General features: G+C 40.6%; 1 protein-coding gene across 6 annotated transcripts in view; it reads left to right on the forward strand.

Annotated features, from left to right (window-relative positions):
* The window catches only part of LOC124141152 (serine-rich adhesin for platelets-like), a 65,296-nt gene extending 42,854 nt beyond the window's left edge, over positions 1-22,442 (forward strand). For 2 of the 6 annotated variants that reach the window (XM_046509069.2, XM_046509065.2), the window contains exons 2-5: positions 16,211-16,270; positions 18,196-18,710; positions 19,017-19,106; positions 20,034-22,442. In XM_046509069.2, coding sequence (XP_046365025.1) covers positions 16,237-16,270; positions 18,196-18,710; positions 19,017-19,106; positions 20,034-20,258 — 864 coding nt within the window. In that variant the 5' untranslated portion in view covers positions 16,211-16,236 and the 3' untranslated portion in view covers positions 20,259-22,442. The other 4 variants (XM_046509062.2, XM_046509064.2, XM_046509063.2 and 1 more) reach the window with 4 other exon arrangements.
* The last annotated feature ends 2,319 nt before the right edge of the window (positions 22,443-24,761 follow it).

The following is a 24,761-nucleotide window of genomic DNA, read 5'->3' on the forward strand; positions in this document are numbered from 1 at the left end:
TTCGAAAAATACAGCCATTAAAACTGTATGTTTCTATATGTTTACCATGTTATAGAACTTGGGCATTCTTCTCCAAGGTTAAATGTACAGCAATTCCTCTGTATATACTGGTATTTCTAAATATTATTTCAATACCAACACTGATTCCGTGAACGTATTAAAGGCCTGAGGCCTTTGAGTATTATGAATGAATAAACACACGAATTCTTTATAATAGCATTTTCTAATTATTGTGATCAATTTAATACCTTTTGTTACTTCAAAATCGCATTTTGAGACACATTTGTGAACACTATTGTCTGAGTTTCATTGTATGTTAGAATGTGCTGAAATTGATAAATGTTGGACCTTACATCAAACGGTGGTTCTGTCTCTGAAAGGAAAATATATTATTATTTTCTTTCTAAAATTGTCTGAAACATATAACAGTAAGGAGCCCAGACATTCCAATCATTTTCAGACTGAAGACATTTAGACTTCACAAAGTATTGTAGACTTGCTGAGAACACTTTCTTGCAAAGGGCATTGTAAAGGATTAAGTTCAATTTAAAAAATGGGGAAGAATGGTTGTCAAGTACCCAAATTCAACAAACTAAAATGGGGATCGTGGATAACCTGTAGCCGTCTGGATGTATGTCATCGTACCATCACAACACAGTCGCTCATGATATCAACTGCTTGTTTGCTGGACTTGTTTGCTACACACAGTTGCGAAAAACAACATTCACTCACTAATGTTAGTACTTCTAGTACTTTAAATATAATATTTCATTAGTTGCAGTGTTCGTGAGAACGGTAAACAGTTCACGGATCGTCTGTCTCTACGTGACTTTGCATGTTGCTAATTTGAATAATTTATCTTTACCCTGTCGGAAATTGTTGAGTGTCTGTTCGGGTATTGTTGACACACTGTTCCAGGGACAAAATTCTGTACTAAATGTTGGCAAAATTGCATTTAAATGATGTGCGTGTTGCTGTGATGCGAAAATGTTATTAACGTGCAGCTGTCTGTCACTCCAAATATCCGCATTTGTCAGGTGCCACAGGTATTTATAAGGCCATAGTCACGGGTTTTGATCGGGCGCTTTTCCGAAAATCAAATATGGCTTGTAACTCACACCGAATCTATCAACTTTGCCAACCGGTGAGTCAACATGTATGATAACATAATTTTCACAGTACTGCTACATTTGTAAATGTACACGTGTCTGTGAGGTCATTTTGTGTTTTTCTCATCTCCATATTCAGATGGAGCGGTGGGTGGAAGTTAGTAATGGGAAAAATAACACTTTTCAAAATTACATGCAACATGTTTCTTATAGTTGGAGTGAAAAGATGGAAAAGCTAGGCGCGTATAAAGTTTACAGAGCAAAGGCAGATTTTATTTCAGTCTCTTGCAGACCCCAGAGGATATATGTGATAATGCATTCACACCTATTTCATGCGCATGCCATTCTCAGCTCACGCAGCCAATATACATCCCGTTTTCAGCTCTGACATTAAGAGTGAGTGTGTGAGTGAGTTGGGGATAACGCCGCTTGTAACAGTATTCCAGGATTCCACGGCATGTCAGCCTATGGAGTAGGAAAGCCAGGATGCACGTTTTACTTCGGTGAAACCCACGAGCTAGGGTATGGTGCTAACAAACCAAGAAACAGAATCAGAATCCTAATTCTTTTCAATGAACAAATAATATATTTTTAACGAATCGAAACAGTGACATTATAACTAGAGCTTTATTGAATTTGCAGCTCTCTTTGAATGACACGAAATTCATGAAAAAAATATACTCATATTTATTGTTACTGATTGTTACTGGGTGTTCATGTTAAACTGCGGCATGGTATCTCAGTGTGCTAGCACTATAAATCGGCATCAGTCCGGACTAGTGCGTGCATGCACGCGTACGTCGCTATATAAGTGCAATAATCTTGGACGGGACGTTAAAAAACAATTTCACCTCACTTCACATCTTTGTGTGAAGTATATCAGATGAACTGCGGAAAACATAACAGCACACTTATATAATATTTATAATGTGGATTCTAAAAAACTCAAAAAACGATTTGCTTGAGTTTTCGCGATCTTGGGACAGAACCAAGTTCAATTATGTTAAAGTGACTGATTTTTCAATTCCTCTTAAGGAAAAACGTAATTCTTTATCTCGGTGCATTTGTCACTAACCATGATGGCCTTGGATAGTAACATCTTCCAGGGTGCTGGACAATTTGTCAAAAATGAAAGGAAATGTCCTCTAAAGTTACTGAGAAAACAACATGTAAAATGATGGACATCTATGTACAATTTTGGGGAAAGACATTTTCGCAAAAAATAGGCATCTTTACTTTATGCACATGAATCAGAATTTCTGCTCAGATCGGCAAATGAAAACAAGGGAGTTTAACTACAATGATTACCTTCGGCTCCGGGTATATCGATGATCTGATACCGTTCAATAACGATTGAATAGCGCATTCCTTTTCCCCGAATTACCCCAATAAACTAGGAATAAATGAGACCAGTGAAACCGGTGCTTCATATGTTGGCCTGGGCGATGTAGTGGTCGTTTGGTCATTTGGGTGACGAAGGCGTCTGTGTGGATGTTTGCTGCTATTTGGGGTAATTAGTAGAGAACGTCAAGATTCGCCTCCACCTTGAAAAAAGAGAGAGGTTGATTAGTTGTAGGCTTTAATCGGTGGTGCAGAGTGAAATTAACAACAACAACAACAACAATAATAATATGGCACAAACACAGTATCTTAAGCCACATTATGGTGTAGCTCGGTCATTTCATGACCGTCTTCGCAATGCTTGTAGTTTTGACACAGAGGTCCATCCATGGTACGACCCGGAATATGTAGAGGGCGTCATGGCAAATGATAAATGCAAAATTGGAAAAAAGGCCCGTTTACAGCCTCTGGCGTATCCAGGCCAATAAACCTGATCTTGCTCTTTTTGATAAATTCAATGAAATAATTTATATTATCTGTCCCTGTGAAACTTATGTGATTGGCAAGATTCAGGAAAAAAATGGCAAATAAGCGGACCTCGCTTTCGAAATGTCACACTTGCATCCCAAGTACCAAGTTGTCCGACTCCCCATTGTTCTCGGTGCTATAGGTTTGGTACCTCCCAATCTGTTAACTGACATTAGGAGAGAACCCGGGTTTGCTGTCAGGAATACAGCCCTTCTGACAATCTGGGTAATGCAGAAGGCTGCAGTGTTGGGGAGTCTTCACATTCTCCGAAAAGTTCTGGGTGGGTTTGACTAGGCAGCCCTTCCTGGGAGAAGTCCCATTCGCTGTCTGGGCTGCGTGTAGAGGGGGCAAGGGCCCTGAGCTGATGATGAGCCGAACCAGCCTGACTATGCCAGGATCATCCAAACCTTCTTTGCTGCATGTTATATTTTAATCTGTAAATAATAATAATAATAATAATAATAATAATAATAGAGCATGTATACATAATTACCATAACGACACAATTTTACAAAGTTTACAAACAGATAATGAAACGTGTACATCATGTATATATAATAAATAAACAGGCCTAACAAGTCAAGGCCTCAATACATAACTAAATGTTACGAATGCATGTCTTTCACACCATGGTAGTTGGCAGCAGTTTATCGGCTGTAACCATTGACAATTGCGGCCATCACTTAATATTTACAATCCGGTAGGTTACGGCCTTACTGACCTGCTCTTACTACCCTGGACGTGGAGTCAACACACCAATCACTGAAAGCTGGTGTTATAATAATAGCTATGACATATGCATAAAGAAATAGAGTGACAAAAGGCGCTCCACACCTCGTTATAGCAGTAGGGATGACTTTAACGTTCCAACTTTCCCTTTATATAGAACAATATACCAGCAACTTCAGCCTTAAGATTGGTTTCAAATTTCACTTTTGAGTTAGAATTGAAATGAACTTTCTACTAAAATTTAAAGAGAAACATAGGGACTCTAAAGTTGTTTGATTAGGGTTACAACATTCAAGGACTCAGAAAATCTGTAAAAACTTTTTATGGTATAAATGTGGAGGACATATCCATATTTGGCGCATGGATGACCAAAGTGATGTCCGATAAAATACCCTATTGTGACTTGTACCGTATGTTCCTGTGTTGATCAGTTGAGCAATTGACTTGCCTTTGCGCGTGTTTGTGACGGGTGCCACCGTTGGGACTGGAAGCGCTCACCTTTTTGCGAACACCAGATGTCATCACTATCTGATATTGTCGTGTGTCGGACTTTCAGTTGAGACGTTGATAATTATGGAAATGCCTCTGTCGCTTATATTTATGTGGTTAACGTTTACGGAGGATTATTTAAGGATGGTCACTCACCCAACATGGTCATCTGAAGAATGCCAGTAACCTCACAGGCTCATCATAGGAAGGTCAGTCACTGAACAGGCTCAGCAAAGCTCAGTCAATTTAGCTCTATGATCAAAGGAAAGGCGTTCCGCTGCATGTGCTCGTTTTAGGTCAGCCAGTCTTCAAAAGATAAGAGGGGGGCACGGGTGTGTGTGAACAATTAAGGCAATAAATGTCATACTATAAATAACAGTAATTAACGGGAAGTGATACAGTAGCCTAGGTTGGCTGTCAGTCAATATACGGGTGTTCATTAAAGATTTCCCCTGACCCACTTCCGATGGACCTAGTGGAATGAAACTTGGCATAGGTTTTAGTCTTTCCCCACATAGGAACCACCAAGAGTTACACACTTCTCCCATCGTTTTATGCAACTATGGAGACCTCGCTTGTAAAAGCCCTCATTTTGCATCTCAAACCAGGACTTGACTTCAGAAATCAGTGTTCCATCATCTGTGAAACGTTTTCCCTTCCAAAATGACTTCATGGTTGGAAAGAGGTGGAAGTCAGATGGTGCAAGGTCAGGAGAGTAAGGAGGATGTGGAAGGATTTCATAGCCACAGGACCGCGCATCTGTCTGGGCAACATGAGAGTTGTGTACTGGAGCATTGTCTTGCAGGAGACGGACACCCTTGGTCAGCATGCCACGCCTCTTAAGCTTGATAGCGTCCCGCAATTTCCGCAGCAGTGAAGCATAATAAGCTCCTGTAATTGTGGTACCCTTTGCCAAGAAATCCATCATCACTACTATGCTGGTCCCAAAACACCGTGAGCATGACCTTGCCTGCAGAGGGTTGGACACGTGCCTTCTTTGGGGGTGGTGACTCCACATGCTTCCATTGCATCGACTGAACTTAGTCTCAGGATCATAGTGATGGACCCATGTTTCATCCTGTGTGATAAGTCTGTCAAAAAAATTTGCCTGTTTTTTTTGGCACATGTCCAAAAGATCCTTTGAGCAATTGACTCGTTCCTGCTTTTGGAAAGGTGTGAGCAACCTGGGAATCCATCGTGCAGACACCCTATGCATGTTCAAATTGTCATGGATGATTTTTTCCACAGACCCTACACTGATCTTGACATCTTGTGCTAACTGGCGAACAGTTATACGTCGGTCTGCCAAAATGGCGGTCTCCACTTGATGGATAGTGTCCTCATCAATGGCTGAATGGGGGCGACCAGGAATGGCAGCTGTTTCAACAGATGTCCGACCACACTTGAACTGGAGATGCCAGTGTTTAACAACGTCATATGATGGGGCATCTTCCCCATAAGTTGCTTTCATTTCATCGAAAGTTTCTTTTGGTGTGCGACCTTTCAAATATAAAAACCTAATCACTGCTCGGTATTCTACTAGCTCCATTGTCACACCCTACTCGATCATAACACCTGTAAAAGTAGTAAGATTAATAGTTCGGTGCTGCAAATTCAGACATAACCCATAGATACATGTATCATTACACATGTGAAATTTCAATTAAATATGATAACCCTAAGTGGTTTAGGGGAAATCTTTAATGAACACCCCTCGTACAATGAAATGTTGGTGAGGATTAACAACGGAGATTAGCGCCTAAAACGTAATTACAATCAAGTTATGGAGACATGGCTACAGGGTAATTTGCCTTTGGAGTCAAATGTACTTCAGACAATGGTAGTCATAAATCGGTCGCTATGACAATATGAAATGTCAGTAACCTATATTATCTGATCATTTGAAAAGTAGACAGTTGATATAATTCAGGCATGTAAATGTTCGATAAAACAGCCTGAATACAAGTTCAGGATCAATAATTGTAATTGCTCGGACATGTCTGAAATGCGTTTGTGTATCAGCATCTTCATCATATCGATCTGAGTGCCATCTGTGTTAACCATGTTTAAATTCACCAGTCCTTCAAGTTTTAAGATGTAATCAGTTAAATGGGGCTTAGAGTTCCATTCGATTCGACGGTACCCAATAGCCTCTAATGTTTACACCCTTAAGGTTTTTCAAGAAAACATATTTTTTTCACATTGCATGTACACAAATACTTCTTTTTTTATCCCTTCTAATACTCAAAGCTAATGGTCTGTGGTTAGAGGTTAAAGCGATGGCTTGTCGAGCCGGTCCCGGGTTCACCACATGGGTGCAATGTGTGCAGGACATGTGTTGTGTGTTCCCTGCCGTTATATTGCTGGAAAAACAGCGCTGTAAGACCATATTCACTCACTTAAAGCCTAAATGCTGTTGAAAGCGGCATTAAACCACACTCATTCAATCAATAGTTCAATCAATTAGTACAGAATCTGCTTTGTTTAAACTTTACGAAAATGGCAATGCGATATTTGAAAGAAAATGAACAGACAGAACCCGTTCCATAATTATATTGTACGATTCCGACTCTATCATGAACATGGGTTATGAATCACTATGAAAAAGTGAGGAAAAAATCGCGGAATCCTATCCTATCCACCGGTGGCACAAACACATGCAAAGACAGCTCAATTGTTCACCTGAAAACCAACAACACAGGAATATATGGCACAAGTTAAAATGGGATGTAGGCTGTCATCCTTGCTATTCCAAAACAGTTGAAGAGGTTTACAAACAGTATGGTACACGTCAGAGTAGGATGTGGGCTGTCATCCTTGATGGCCTCGGACAACTGAAGAGGTTTTTAAACAGTAACGTATCCAGACTGATAAAACGCTCTGGGTATAATTATCAGGGAACCCGCTGAGCATTGGGTAAAATGTGGATATCCCAGGGTGTTGGTGGGTTAACACATCCTGTCAAAAGCCTGACCTTCATCACGTGGGAGATTTAGAAAGATATGAGTCATGACGGGCGCGGCAGGCGGAGTGGTTTGGGGTGGGGTGGGGTGGGGTGGGGGAATCGGTTAATTCGTGGGGAGGTGGGGTGAAGAAATAGGGGGTGGGGGTGACGGAAGGTTGTATATTGGGGTCAAGGACATTGGAAATATGTTTGGAGGTGTGGCTAAGGTTGGATCTGGGATGAGGGTTGTAAGGGAGAAATGGTGGGATGTAACAACTGACGGTGGATAATCTGCTGACGGGTGTGGTATGAGGGTGGAAAGGTGTGTTCAAGGTTAGGAAGAGTAGGAAGGGTGGTGAATAACTGTTGTATTGGTTGTTTGAGTAACGGGGAAATGAATATAGGGCGGGGATGGAGGGATGAGGGGTGGGGAGACTGGTGGCAGCCTCATCTCTTATGGCAATACATGTTCCGGGCCAGGGCCCGATGTCGTCACAGTACCACCTGAGATGAATTATCGCCTGCACGAATCACTCAAACTCCTATCCAGAACCTAGCAACAATCTATACCAAACACAATACTCCACCAGTCTCCACAGCCGATAATGCTGTAACATATTTTACTGTCGGCGTGATAGCCGTTGATACAGCAGGGGAGCGTTCTCATAGGAAATACACAGCCATCTGTCCAGTGCGGTAGGTATAGTCAACTTTTTCATTTGTAATCAATTAATTTATTAACTTAATACTTAAACATTTTTCATCAATATGTCCTAAGGAGACAATGCTATACAAGATCACAAATAGCCTTCCTTGTATCATCACAGGTATCGTCAATATTTGATGCTCACACATGCTCGAAATGTAGTCGGACACTGCTTTAAGGAAAACAAATGGAAAACTTCTTTACCGCTTTATTGAACAATTAAGTGAAAAAAAAATAACTATGTGCCTACTTATTTCAAGAATAAATTACTAGCATTATTTTGAGTTTTTGATTTGTATTTCCCATGCTGTGGTTTCCTGTCACGAGTCAATATGAATACAAATTAATATTAAATTCGTAATGGTTTCAAAAATACCGAATACTTTATCCGAATCTTTGTTCATGATTTGTTTAGTACTGGTATAATTTTCAACTCGTATTATTGCTTCAACCATGTTTTATATCATGGTAACTTCGTACATGATTATGCATGAAAAGAATAGGTTGTTTACACATATATTTCAGAAAGACAACGACGACCTTAACATGGAAAATAAATGTGAGCAATGACGCTCTAACGTCCACGACGTCCCTATGGTTAGTCGTCGGCTATCATGGTTTAATTATGTGTTAATATCGGTCCAAAGTCTACTTTCTCACGGTGAGTCACGAAGCAAAGTGTATCACTTTAGTGACAGGTGGCAACAGACTTTATCAACAGGTCGATTTGGACCCGTTGAGGTGCCTGTGATGAAATACAAGTATTGTTTCAAGGATCATGGTCAGGTTCTACGCGACTAGGTTTTTCTGGAAACGTGTATGGTACCACGTAGAAGAAGCTACACACTATCAGACACCAGTTATGTTCATAGGTCTCATTACGGCTAATCATTTATATTATTACACGTATTAGATAACCCATCCTGTTCTAAAATGGAAGTGTATTTTCGATAGCTCTAAATATTATCCAGGCGTGTTTCGACCATTTCTTGGAAATGGATGGAATCGCCCATAGGGGTGGAAGGTATTTTGCTTTCTGTGTATTTACCTGTTTCCCCTAAACAAAGTGGGCACGCTTTAGATCAATTCTCGGAAATTGGTGTATTTCGCAATCATGTTGTCATATTTGAAAGCGATATGCATGCTTTGCTTGAAATGGTTTGCCGGCACGTTGGATAAATAACGTTTTCTGATCAAACCATCAACTTGTGTTGTATGACATACAATGCGCCCCATACTCAACAATGTTAGGATGTTTTGGATCGAAAATATCCTGAAAGTGGATTCCTAGCACAGTTTCTTGTAATTTGTCAGCACCAAACAGCACCTGGCAGATTAGCCGAACTGTGGAATACCCGAACACTATTATGTAAACTGGGCGGCAAAAGAAAGTATAGGTCGAGTTCCATGATCGATAAAAAAATAACAAGAAGAGGTGTTGTTGTGAATTATAATATAATCTAGGGAGGGGTAACAAATGATTGATCAACCACAGTTTGAATGAAATTGTGCAATCACAGGTAATGTAAGCTCAAGGTAAACAATTGTTGGGTAAGAAATTTCAAAAGTTGTCTGAAATGTCACCAAAACATTGTCAGACACACTACAAGTTCATTGTCGACACAATTGCCTTCAATAGCGTGTATGACCTCCAGCTGCCTCAATGCATGCTGTGATACGCCGCCTCATCGATGACGTCAGTCTTCTGATGACGTGGACTGGAATCCGTTGCCACTCGTCTCTCCGGGCCTCCTGCAATTCTTGTCTGTTGACGGGAGGCTGATGGCGTGCTCTAGATCTGTCTGTCAAGATGGTCCCACAGATGTTCAATAGGATTCATATCGGGTGAGTGGGCAGGCCAGGGCAAAACCTGCCTCACCATCGCAGTCTCAGGCGTCGATGCTGCTGCCGTCGCCGTCGCCGTTACGAATCTGTTTCGCAGGTGAATGATCCGTATCTGACCGTCTTCCAGTGGTGTTGTCACTCGGCGTCGTCCGATTCTAGGCCTGTCCTGTGTCCTCCCTGTCTGCCTGTACCGTTGAATCAGCATGGCTACTGTCAATGATGTACAACCAAACCTTCTGGCAATTTGGACCTGTGTTGCCCCCATTTCGGCCATACCGATGGCTCTCTCTCTCTGCTCCTGTGACAGTCGTGGCATTTCTTTTGTGTGCTTTCATCACGTGTGGTTATACCCTGCAGACGAACGCATTTATACAGCTAACATGCACGTGCAGTTTATGCCATAGGCGGGAAACCTGTTTCACCATTTTTTGTCACCACACGAGCGCCGTCAAAGGTGGCGCGTTCGGGTGAGATGTTTTTTGGTACCTCTTCCTGGGCAGTCAGATTCCAAATGATCAGAGATACAAATATGACATGTTGGAGCTCGATAGTCACATGTTGTCGTTGTACAAAGGCATTGAAAACTGTTCATTGTCATGTCACATAAGGACACAGGGTTGCGCTGAACTCAGTATTTCGTGTGATCGCCCCGGTTAGCAATCACGGCTCTGCATCTCCTTGGCACTGACTGACTAAGTGTACGGATTCTGTCCTGCGGAATTCTGCGCCATTCTGCTTGTAACGCGTTGGCCAGTTGTGGGAGTGTCTGAGACTTGTTCTGACGTTGACGTACACGTCGATCAAGTTCATCCCAGAGGTGTTCGATTGGGTTGAGATCTGGAGATCTCGACGTCCAGGGCAAGACGTTGATGTTGGCAGGAGGGTAGTCTACCGTGACACGAGTTGTGTGCGGTGGAGCGTTGCCTTGTTGAAACAGCTCCCTCAGTCGGGCAATGATCAAAAGCAGGTGAGGTTGAAGAATTTGATTCATGTAGCGATTTGCTGTCGAATTTCCCTGAACCACAACCAAGTCCGATATCGTGGTGCAGGATATGCCCCCACCCCCATCTCCACCCCCACCCCCGACACCATGACACTACCGCCATCGGAATTGTCGAATTCACGTACACAATGTGGGGCAAAACGCTCATTTCGACGACGATAAACACGTTGTCTTCCATCTCGCCGGTGAAGAAGAAATCGGGATTCATCGCAAAACCACACTCGTCTCTTTGGATACGTCCGATGGCGATGTTCGGATAGGCATTGAAAAATGTTGACAATTGAATGACAAATTATTGGCTTATGCTTGCCTTTTTATAGCCACTACCACGAGTTACGAATGACATAACTTGCACGTGCATTTTGCTTTACTGTCTTCCTCCATGACATTTTTTAACAAGTGTGAAAACAATGCCTTTAAAGACATTGCAAATCGACAATAGCTGCGTTTTGACGCACCGTTTGTGGAATGTCAGGCCACCAGCTTTTTCCAATAACATATATCCAATTCATATACCGGATTTTTTGTGTAGTCAGGTGCAATGAACTACATACTACCTGTGCGTTCCTTTTTTTGAAGAGTGTATAAACTGGGACTCTATGTGTTATAACCATACATCCCTGTGATTTGTATAAATAAGTTTTCTATGTGGTATAAACATGAATTCCTGTCAGGTTCAATGAACTACAAACTACCTGTGCGTTTATTTTTTTGAAGAGTGTATTTAATCCCCAGGCCCTGTTTCACAAAGCGATCTTAGTGCTAAGGTGATCGTAACTCCCATACTTTAACACAGGCTTACGATCATACTAGTGCTAAGACCGCATTGTGGGCTTCGTTCTGCATCGCAATCTTAGATATCGTAAGTCAGTGTTTAAGACTGGGTGAGGTGAAATGGCGTTTTAAGTCGCGTTCAAGATTATAAGGGTGTCTGGCTGCTTGTACTGAGGCCGGTGTTATAGTGCTAGTCCACTAAGATACCATGCCGCAGTTTAACATGGATACCCCAGCCAAAGACTCGGAGCCCACCAGTCCTTGTTTTATCCCCTCACTGACAAGAGCCAAGCAGAGTAACAACAAGTACCATCTCTTAACAACGTTTGGTATGACGCGGTCGGGGTTTGAACCACAAGCCTTCCTCACTCCGGGCAGACGCTCTACCACTAGACCACGGAGGTATTTACGACCTGGAGTTTTCAGACAGTCGTTGTACTGAGCTCGCTTTTATATATGAGGACTTCAAATTAGTTCTTCTCTTTATGTGAGGTGAGGTGAAATGGGGTTTAACGTCGCTTTCAAGATTATTGCACTTATATAGCGACGTGCATGTACGTGCGTGTGTTTGAGTGGTAGCTTGTACTAGTCCGGACTGATGCCGATTTATAGTGCTAGCTCACTGAGATACCATGCCGCAGTTTAACATGAATACCCCACTCAGACACAGTATACTGACTCCGAGCCGTCAAGTCCTTGTTTTAGCCCCTTAATGCCGAGCGCAGACAGGGTAACAACAAGTACCATCTTTAACGTCTTTTGGTGTGACGCGGTCGGGGATCGAACCCCGGACCTTCCGCTCTCCGGGCGGACGCTCTCACTTTATGTAATAATATAGTACGCATATGTTCCTTTTACTCCAAAAAAGAAATATTCATTTTCCTGCTTTGTGTTCAAACTTTCGCGTTTTCGGACAAACAACCTTCTCTGAAAAAAAACAAGTGACTCCTTGCAATGGCCTTTGCAGGAAGGTTCAATGGTATGTTCTCATGCAATTTGATCTTTCTCGACAAACGTTGACGACCTTTAGTCTCTTAAAATGAAAAAAATGCTTTATTTATGTTTCCTGATCTTGTTTGTCTACACAACAGAACCATTGACAGGCAAGTGAAATGTAATCTGACCATAATTCCTAATTGTGTACATGCCCTTAATTGCACTGTGGGGCATGCCGTCTTCATAGCATCGTTGTGTGTATGTGCAATACCTACAAGGTCCATCGAAAAGGATTACCCCCTTGTGAGAGACCATCCCTTACCGTACCATGACTAGGCATGAACGAAGTGGCCTATTTCTGTCCGGTAGCAAACAGCGTTGTCTGTTTCTGTATTCAGAATAGTCTAAGTCTTTGTACAAACAATGTGGAATTCTTTAATACATTATATTGAAAAACGATCTTCCTGTAGCTATCATTCGCACGTACCGTTTTCGCTCAACAGACTTGGCATGCCAAGACAAACTTGATGGTATCTTTATGAATAATAGCGACAAGACCTTGTTTATTATCTCAAGAAATATTCATTGTACACTATACGATTTTGACTTCATCATGAGCAAGAAATATTCATTGTACATTGTACGATTTTGACTTCATCATGAGCATGTGTTTATGAATCACTATCACAGTGATGATACCGGGTGTTCGCGAAAGGGTAAGCGTATGCTGCGTCACCGGTGGCAACCGTCACAGACACATGCAAAGGCAAGTCAGTGTTTGATCTGAACAAACAAGGGAACATGAGGTACAAGTAAAACACGGGTATCGCATCGGACATTATTTTGATGCACATGTCTAGCGCGTCAGCAGGTTGAGTGAGTGGCACAAGCGAGCTATGTACACACACGTGTTTCTTGACGAACTACCCCGTACGCTACGACTTTCATCTGCTTATCACGAGGAAGTGAATGACACAACACTTATTGGTGTTCAACTAATGTTTCAGCGGTATCCAAGTCATCGAGTTGACGACGTTTACATCTAAGTCTTTATTAAAAATGTACATATACTAAAGGACAAAATGACATTTATAAAATATGTTTACTGTTATGTTCAATAATACAACTGTTACAATTTCCTGTGATCTTGAAATACACCTGCAGTTTCATGGAAGACACGTAAATCTCTTCACAATCGTACATTTCTTTCTGTCAATACATGACTTTACGTGTAAGCGGGTATATAATAGATGTAGTTTGGCAATTTTAGAAGGTCAGCTATGCATTTTGACAGCAACAGTTTAGCGGTGGGATCAGTCATGTCGAAACAATGACCCCTGATGAAGGTGTCAGTCCGACCACAGAGTAATATCACTGGTTGTGTGTGTTTGAATCGCTTTGTTACCATGCGGACTCACCGCCTGTCATTGTCAAGTATTGAACAAACAAGAGTCTGAACGACGGATCAATAGGGAGCGACAGGAAAGGAGAAAGTATAGATAAGGATGTATGGCTGAAAAATAGTCACATTTATACATTCACGTATCTGAGGCAGGATAACTATTTGTATTTCAAATTCTATTGAAAATTAATGGTGTAGTTGTGTCAGTGAGTGAGCATTGTTTTACGCCGCTTTAGCAATATTACAATACGTGCTTCACACATTGTACCCAAGTTGGGAAGCGAATCGGGTCTTCAGCGCGGCTACCAATTCAAACAGCCCCTTGGTGGAGGGAAGAGTCACGGAGTACAGCAGGGGGATAGGGGCGGGCGGGGATTGGGGTTGGGGGATGGAATTTGGGGTGGGGTGGGGGTTGATTGGAGGGGTCTAGGGATATCTTTATGTTGTTTTGATACGATTATGTCCTTCATAGGACGACAGGCGGAATGTAGGAGTGGCGTCAGCTGCCTCAGGGTCAAAAGTGGTTTCTCCGAAAATGAACTGCAACATAGAAAAAGACTTACGCAACATTTGTTCAGACTTGTTTGCGACCACGACGATTTGTACGAACCAGTTAAGTTGATCTTGGGTTCGGAGTTTTTTATTTTGTGAAAAGAAAGGTTACCGACTCACTATGTTTCATTATGTTTATTTCCGTTTCTGATCCTTGCAATGCTTCCATTTGAATAGTACTGGTAGAATTTAGAAAAAATGCAATATTTCAATATGTAAATTTTGGAAAAGGACAATTAAAAATTTAATGAAGGGGTGAAAGAAAATTAATTCCATTGTTCTCACCATTAATTATATTCGTATCCTTAAATTCAATTCTTGTACATTTTGATACATTGTATTTCACAACTGTCAATTCACTTTTCTCATTATCTGTGTGTGTGTGTCTCCTTGTGTTTACGCCTCTCTCTCTCTCGCTCTCTCTCTCTCTCTCTCTCTCTGTATGTCTCTCTCGCTCTTGCAATGCAGTGAAACTGCATCGGAACATCATAGCAAGTTGACATACAGCTAACTGCATGTGTTGTCATTTATTAAAAAGTTATTTTGTAATGTTTTAAATGATAAGATACTTATATAATTAAAAGTTCAAGAGACCTTGGGTCGAAACCTAACACAAAAACACAAATTGGATCTCACCAAATGGCAGGTAAATGGTTTTGTGATGAAACGTGAATATCAAAATTGTATATTGGAATATGAATCTTCATCCCTTAACCACAGGAATCTCATTTAATTCAGTTCATGTCATTGCAGTGGTCCCGGTTTGTTTTCTCATTTCATCTTGTAACAGTACCACGTGGCCTGGTTGGTCCAATACATTCCGGATATTTTCATACCCCACCGTTCAGCTCATAAATATTGAATGTTTTCTGAACTGCCATTACATCCGGGGAACATTCTTGAGTTACCTTGTTATGTCGCAATATGATAATAAAAATGTGCAATTCTAAGAAGGAGCTGCCATGAGTCATTCAAAAAATGCATATGCATGTCTGAACTCACACCAATTGATAACGTTTGTCACCAACTCCCGCGTAGCATCACGTGATAAGATCATATAACACACATTGAAATTGCTTTATCTAAAAGATCAACAGCAAATCAACAGCAAATCAACAGGCGCTTGAGCTCAACCCTATCGTGCCCAAACTGATTGTTTAAGGTATTACAACACACCTATCCTTTTCGGTGTGTCTTGGAGATATTCATCAGATAGGTTATGTTTTTCTTGTCTCCATGGAGGCTACAGCCAGTATATAACAGACACCTTGATCATTTGCTGTGTGCCTCGCAAGTAATATAGGTAGGCATATTGGCAGTCTCAGAACATGGGTATAAGTAATGTTCTGGTGTAATAGATTTGATCCACTTTAGAATCAAACTGTCAAGAAAGTAATTCGTAAAGGAACATGGCTAATGGTACGTTGTACCATCTGTTTTATGTCATGAACATTTAAAGCGAAACGGTGGTGTACAGTGAAGGTCTTTCTCTGGATGCCGCTCTGTAGGGTCATCAACTGTGGCAGCTTTCTGTCAGTTTCACCAACATTTCTGTTTTTAAGTAAGGATAAGAATTTATGGGTGAACAACTTCTTTATTACAATTAAGAGCGACGTTTCTGTGTCGGTTCTAACACCGTTATCGCGCAAGCTTGAACCTACACCGAAACCTCGCTCTTAATTGTAATAAAGAAGTTGTTCATCCATAAATTCTTATCCTTACTTAGTACTCCAACTTCTAAATGCCTATCAAAGAAGTTATTTCTGTTTTTGTTGGATGATGTTTAACTGTTTTCTGTCGCTGCAGATTGACACTGAATTCTTTTAATATGACGTTTTATACACCATTGCAGGATAGCAGCCGAACGACATTTGAAGCATGATCATGGGGAACCAAGTTCTTTTTCTTAAAAGTGAGTATGGCTAGTGGCTAAAAGTAAAAACATCCTACCTTTTTTTCTGTGTTGCACATATCATTCTCTCACATCCTACCTTTTTTCTGTGTTGCACATATCATTGTCACACATCCTACCTTCTTTTCTGTGTTGCACATATTGTCTCACATCCTACCTTCCTTTCTGTGTTGCACATATCATTGTCTCACATTCTACCTTCTTTTCTGTGTTTCACATATCATTGTCTCACATCCTATCTTCCTCTCTGTGTTGCACATATCATTGTCTCACATTCTACCTTCTTTTCTGTGTTGCACATATCATTGTCTCACATCCTACCTTCTTTTCTGTGTTGCACATATCATTGTCTCACATCCTACCTTCCTTTCTGTGTTGCACATATCATTGTCTCACATTCTACCTTCTTTTCTGTGTTGCACATATCATTGTCTCACATTCTACCTTCTTTTCTGTGTTGCACATATCATTGTCTCACATTCTACCTTCTTTTCTGTGTTGCACATATCATTCTCTCACATCCTACCTTTTTTCTGTGTTGCACATATCATTGTCACACATCCTACCTTCTTTTCTGTGTTGCACATATTGTCTCACATCCTACCTTCCTTTCTGTGTTGCACATATCATTGTCTCACATTCTACCTTCTTTTCTGTGTTTCACATATCATTGTCTCACATCCTATCTTCCTCTCTGTGTTGCACATATCATTGTCTCACATTCTACCTTCTTTTCTGTGTTGCACATATCATTGTCTCACATCCTACCTTCTTTTCTGTGTTGCACATATCATTGTCTCACATCCTACCTTCCTTTCTGTGTTGCACATATCATTGTCTCACATTCTACCTTCTTTTCTGTGTTGCACATATCATTGTCTCACATCCTACCTTCCTTTCTGTGTTGCACATATCATTGTCTCACATCCTATCTTCTTTTCTGTGTTTCACATATCATTGTCTCACATCCTACCTTCCTTTCTGTGTTGCACATATCATTGTCTCACATCCTACCTTCCTTTCTGTGTTGCACATATCATTGTCTCACATTCTACCTTCTTTTCTGTGTTGCACATATCATTGTCTCACATTCTACCTTCTTTTCTGTGTTTCACATATCATTGTCTCACATTCTACCTTCTTTTCTGTGTTGCACATATCATTGTCTCACATCCTACCTTCTTTTCTGCGTTGCTCATGAACATAAAAACTGATTAGTGTTATGCATTAAATTCACGACGGCAATTGAAGCCGAAATCGCATCCTATCTTCTTTTCTGTGTTTCACATATCATTGTCTCACATCCTACCTTCCTTTCTGTGTTGCACATATCATTGTCTCACATCCTACCTTCTTTTCTGTGTTGCACATATCATTGTCTCACATTCTACCTTCTTTTCTGTGTTGCACATATCATTGTCTCACATTCTACCTTCTTTTCTGTGTTGCACATATCATTGTCTCACATCCTACCTTCTTTTCTGCGTTGCTCATGAACATAAAAACTGACTAGTGTTATGCATTAAATTCACGACGGCAATTGAAGCCGAAATCGCAAACGAAAGGTTAATCGAATTTCATAGGAGCAATGCCTGCTCTTGTTTGGTGAGGATTTCCGATGTCTCCAATACACCTCACGTACGCTTATTTTAATAGCCGATTCACGAGGATCAGTTGTTTATCGTGATTGAACATCTTCACTCATGATTGCTCAAGCTGTTAACCACTGAATTGCTCAGCCAGACTAATTTATTCAGGTACCGCCTTGTTTTAACCGGGATTCCACTGGCTGGAAACAACATTATTGCATTCAATTCAATTCAATGGTTAATTGTATTCAAAATCGACAGTTCTTTTTCGTAGTTGGCTAGGGTCGTTTTAAAACAAGGTAAATATAAAGTGTTGTTTATTCATTCGTTTTGTAGTTGCCGTGGTAATACTGTGTCTCGACTTTGCAAGAAGCACCTCCAGCACTGTGAGTAGCACAAACGCCACTTCTGCTGCAACCGAAACCACTGCAGTGAACAATACAACTGATTCGACATCAGCTGCTGTCGCAACATCGACAGCTCCTGCTGTCGCAACATCGACAGCTCCTACTGTCGCAACAACGACAACTCCTGCTGTCGCAACATCGACAGCTCCCACGGCGTCCTCATCCACCTCGGATGCAACTTCACCTGCATCTACAGTAGCGTCTAATACAGCATCAACTTCACAGGCGACTACTGCGTCGACTGTGACCACGTCAACCAGCGCTGGCGGGGTGACCGCGTCATCTACCACTAGCGGGGTGACCGCGTCAACTAGCACTGGAGGCGCGACATTGCCGTCTAGCGCTGCCGGAGTGACCTCGTCGACAGCAGCTGCAACGTCTACTGGCGTAACATCATCTACATCACCAACATCAACTGCGGCGCAGACATCGACTCAGACTGTGGTGAGGTTCCTACATGAACTGATTTTACATCGTGTCATTTGCCACATCCGAATTGTATCCACGCGAATGTTAGAATCGAATAGGATTGATTTGAACACTGATTGTTGAATATTTTACAAACTTAATACACAAATCCGGCATATGTTGAGATAAGTCCGCCCACTTCATCAGTTCGATCATATATAAAACCAATATACGCGTTCCCAAATTGTGATATCTTAAAAACAGAAGGATAAGATTATTGTCATGGCTATGCTATGTATTATGATATTATACCTGTGTTAACGTTGCGCTTTTTTTCTGCAGATTCAGTGCTTTGAGAGCACTTGTGCTGGTGAGGGATGCGTCGCTAACATTACCAGTGATAATGGGACTTGCAGCGGACCTGCATGCAAGGTAAGAACCTTACTGTTTGTATTAAGACGTGGCATCATGTTGGGTGCGATCAGTAGTTCACTACATAGTCACAATATATATTTTCATAAACAATTTGTAGGTGGACAATTGACGTGCCTTTGCACGTGTTTATGATGACCCCACGATAGGGCAGGATACGCCCATCATTTCGTGAACATCTAGTAGCATCACTATAATGAATCGTGCTTATGATATTCGGAATCGTATAATGGACACTGCTTATATTAATATTAATAATACTTTTATCATTGTTATAATTATTAGTAGTTTCGAAGTAAAATATGTTTTGCTTATGACGTGGTAACACGTCAGTGAGTCAGTGAGCAAATGCTGTTTAAACGCCGCAGTCAGCAGTATTGTCAGAGCCCTGTTTATAACTCAGGATATGTCAGGCACACCAGCAACTGGAAGCATGAGCAACGATCCATTTTTGTCGACTCATCCGACAAGCATTGATTATAAGGGACCAGTTTGGTCCAGTAGGCACACATGGCAGCACAAGCACAATTTCAACAAGCACTATAAGAAGTAACGTATTTTTTACAATACATTAAAAAAGCAAGATTTAAGAAATCAGGACTAATTTCGAGGAAAAAAATAGGTTTTGTACACTAAAATTGCCTCCGAACAATGGCAAGTGAGATCCAGTGGTTTAAATAACCGCAATTTGCTGCGCAGAATTGTATCCTTTAGTCCGACAAAGATCCGCAGATCGTTGTGAGTTCTGGTTTGTCAGAATCACCCAGTATTCATTGGTTTCATCAAAGTGGTAAACGTCTCCAACCTGCTTCATTGTGAACCTTCCTCGTATATAACGATGACACGCCGTGATACATAAAGCTTAAATATATTTTAAAGCGGCGTATACCCAACTCAATTTCACCACCATGTTCTCCACCGTTTCAGCTCCAGTCGGACAAGTCCGGAAGCTCCTTCAATTATACGATGTCGTGCTCTGACACAAACTGTCCCTTCCTGACAGCCAATGGCGCCATGACGGAGAAGTGCTGCACCACCGCCTTCTGCAACAACAACACAGCAATCTTAATCCAAAACTCGGGGACGGTAGTTTCTTCATCCGTCACGTGGGCGTTTCTATCTCTAGCTGCCACCTCTTTGTCACTGATTTAACTTCTCAGACGTTAACCTAGCATTTATCTGAGGATATAAAGATGAATTGAAAATCATAAGGTCGAAATAATTTGATATTTTTGTTTTCGGAATTTTTCGTCCTTTTTCAGTTATTTGATTATTATTCTCTTGTTTTTACCTTTCAAATAATGCACAGTTACTACAGCTATGTTATCATCTATCATGTCGATGTTGATCAGTTTCCAACTATAGGGATGGAACTAACTTTTGTTAAATTTCAGTGAGTGCGACAGAATGGGTTTATGCTTCCGTATCGTTAAGCAATATTTCAGCAATATCACAGCGGGTTTTTAAATTTCAGAAGAAGGGTAATATCTCAGTCCTTGGCATTCAGCTTTTTGAAAGATGAAGAAATGTTTTTTAATGTTTGCGGCTAAATATAATTGTCATTAATATGTTTATATACACCTTGATGGCCAATTAATTCAAAACATTTGTTGTTACTGATGAATGGCATTTAAAATATTTAAATGATATCCGCTGAGGTTTATGCTTTGGTCCTGTGGTTAAGAGTTTATGTTGTACGCACATATATAAAATGACAAGGGCAAAAGCTTGCTGAAATGAAATATTTATGTGATTATCCCGATGTTTGCTGGGAAACTCATGTGTGTATTATTGACGTATCTGATGCAATACCAATATGCATGTTCACAAATATTATCGTTAATCACTTGTAATTAATTCTTTTTTCGAAATACGGTTATAATTTTTTTTATTAATTATTTGCTTGTAAATACGTTTGTTCGCTTCAGTGTGTCATTTCATCCCGTCTTGTCAGCAGTAACCCTGCCAGGGATGGTCCAAACTCCCAATTAAGAATTTGGAGTCTGTTGGTGATAACCCATCTATACTCCAATGCGCGTTTCGCAAAGCATTCGTAGTGCTAAGGTTGTCGTGGGTCATTTATGACGGATAGGAGTTACGGCAGTGGGGTCCCCGTTTCACAAAGCGATCTTAGCGTTATGACTATTGCAAATCTATGTTAAAGTATGGCAAATATGACAGTTGCTGCGCAAAGATTACTTTATGAAAAGAGACCTGGGACACCGATCCTTAAAAATGGTAGTAGCGCAACGGGTTCTCTATAGTTTAACACACACTTACGACTGACGTACGCTACAAACGTTTTGTTGATCAGAAATCTGATTTTTACATGTGAAGGCAATTGGGCAAGAATGTTTATCCATACTAACACAAAACAACATGCAGTTTCGCACAGTGCACCGAAGAAGTAGTCTAGACCAGGTTAATATGAGCATCGGGTACAAACTTGTTACCATGGCTACGAAACTTGTGAATTCTTTTATAGCATGTTTTAAAACGTATTATTTGCTTTGAAAATATTTCAACTTCTATAACCTTTGAATTCATTTTAATTTCCAAGCGATAACACTTAATGAACCAACTCTGATTGGTCGTCCCTATGACGTCATTGGAAGTGAAAGTTGTTGTCCATAGCAACTCCTCACCGAGACAGAAGGGAGGTAACTGTTACCGTTTGGATTTTACCATGGGACTATTATTTGAAACGTTCTGTGATTTATACGTTGTTGGCCCGACACGATAAAAGCAGTAGTTTCCTGGTGTTGACTACATAAATAAAATTCCGAAACGAATTTGAAAATCGATGTATTTACAAACACAAATTACATGATTGTTTTTTATATTTGTATTATTCATTCTTGAATTTCCGCCCAGTTTTACATTTGATCGTGTTACCTCACTGTAGTCATGTGTCATAAACTGAGAGGCAAAAGAAATTATACACAAAATATACGAACGCTATCAAAGCGTTACCAGGCTGACGACAGTCCCCATAACACTGCAAACCTAAGGTCCAAGGCCCCGTTCCACAAAGCGATCTTAGCGCTACGATTGTCGTAAGTCAGTGTTAAAGTATGGGAGTTACGATCAACTTAGCGCTAAGATCACTTTGTGTAACGGGCCCAGAATTGTACCCGTATTAAATACATCACGTCGAATGACCATTTCATTTTTGTTTCACTTTTTAGTCACCATGGAACATAATTGTGTGATTTCCCGGTCTATGCGTGTATTCATGTTCAGGTGTCCGTCCTCTTCAATTGTGATACATTTATTACTGTTCTCATATATACATATTCATGTATATTGTTTGTTAGAAATAAAAAATGGAACATACTGTATTATTTTTTCTGATAAGTTGAGTACGTTGTGCTTTACACTGTTCTTATTCTGTCATTTAACGCTCGGCTTCACATATTGAATGTGGGATTCGAACCTGGTTCTTTAGCGAACAGGCGACAGCATTAACCACTAGGCTATATGTATCGGACGCCAGACTGATAAGGGAAAGTCATGTTATTGTTATGTTTTACGGGGATTCAAATCTAATTTGTCAACAAGAAACAGGCAAGAACTTGACATGCGAATTTTATGTTTATTTTCTACAAAGAGAGTGTTGTATAATAATGTTTAAAACATATGAACACAATGCTGGCTAATATTAAACGCAAAGGGGTTCTTTTAACTTTTCATAGTGGAGGATTTGCTGCAATAATTTCATTTGGCCCAGAAAAATATACATGAAGCTTTGACGCAGTACAGAACGAGTGTACAATGAAACACCGTTTTTCCAAACTGTACAATTTCCAAGAATAATTTCAGGATAATTGTGACCCTTTGTGTATTCACCTGGAAAGCGAGGTTCCTGTACTATTTGTTCTTATTTTTGTTTGTTGTTTAACACCTACCTCAGCAATATTTCAGCTGCATGACGGCGGTCCGTAAACAATCGCGATTGGACCATATAATGCAGTGACTGACATCATTAGCATCGATCTACGCATTTGGTTAACGATGACATACATCAACCAAGTCAGAGAGCCTGACAACCCGATCGTGTTAGTCGCCTTAGGGGTCCAGACTGGTTTCCTAAACCTGTACCGTTTTCCGTTTTCGACCTGGGATCGTTAGTAAAAATGTATCTGTATTTGCGAGTAAGTGATTAGGGTAGAGATAGGTACACTACTGCCTAAAAGTTCATTCCCCTGTACCACGCATGTGACACGGGTGCTCAACGGGTTCGCACACGGGTTGAGCACCCGTTGGACACGCGTGCCATGCCAGTAACACGGATCGGGTTTCAGTTGAATTTGACAAATATATCAAATGAACAGTGAGAAAAAACAAAACAGTGAGATGTGAATCTTGAGTTAATTAGCGGTCATTGACCTGTGTTCACCAGACCATAAACACAAGGTCGGCCCTTCAGTTGCTGGACTTTTATGGCATGAACCATTCCACGAGGGTCCAGTCTATCCATTGTTGCTAGCCGACACTTGAACAGTTAACCCCCGAGTTGACACGATTGTCGCGGGTTGGTAAATGTTCGCCATTAATGAAGTGAGTGAGTGAGTGAGTGAGTATGGTTTTACGCCGCTTTTAGCAATATTCCAGCAATATCACGGCGGGGGACACCAGAAATGGGCTTCACACATTGTACCCATGTCGGGAATCGAACCCGGGTCTTCGGCGTGACGAGCGAACGCTTTAACCACTAGGCTACCCGACCGCCCCCATTAATGAAGTGATTGTTTGAGGATTGCGGACATATTTGTTTTAAATGGGGCACTGATCTAAAGCAATTCCCCGGGACTGGTTGATGCCTTTGTTATTGTTTTTTTCCCGTGAGTACCCGGATGATATAGCAGAAATCTAGACTAGTTCACGACCTGTGCTACGCCATTCGGAAGCGCCTTTGTCACTTTTATTGATAGTGTAAGGGCGTATGGTCACATTGATCAACAAAATGAAATACATTTTTGGAAATAATAAGGAAATGTTGGTATCTCTGTGGGTAGCATCGGTAATGGTGACGAGTCTCTTGCTTGGAAACGATGCGATTTTCGTTGACACTATTTTGACTTGCAACACAAAGTAAATGTTTCACGTGAGCATTGCTTATTTTATCGTGTTTATATTTTTACAGCCAAAATGTGCAAAATTTTCACCTATATATATATATATATATATATATATATATATATATATATATATATATATATTCACTTATTCACTTATTATATTCAGTTATTTCATAAATTGACTGAAAAATATGTCAATCTGTATTGTTATGATAACGAATTCCAAACATTTTTTATGTTTCAAGAGACTGAAAATGTTAGTATTAAAGGTACATTTCTACATGTTTGGCTTCTAATTCTTATCTAAAGCCCTTTTGATCGTCTAAATCATTTAAATAAATGGACAGCATTTTCAGTCAAAATGAATGAAATATTAAACATTTTATAAATTGCCTGAGAGAATCACATTTTACAAATTGTTTGTAATATATACACGCTATATACACGCTTACAAAGGTAAAGACTTGTGAAAACAACGTGAATCGCGCATCGAAGAACTTCCAGAAACCATGGCGAAGGGGAACTGATCACTTAGTTTGTTTCAGGTGTTTCATATCGGTGTCAAGTCTAAAAG

The sequence above is a fragment of the Haliotis rufescens genome, unplaced genomic scaffold (assembly GCF_023055435.1).
Source record: "Haliotis rufescens isolate VD_foot unplaced genomic scaffold, xgHalRufe1.0.p SCAF_11, whole genome shotgun sequence".
NCBI lineage: Eukaryota > Metazoa > Mollusca > Gastropoda > Lepetellida > Haliotidae > Haliotis > Haliotis rufescens.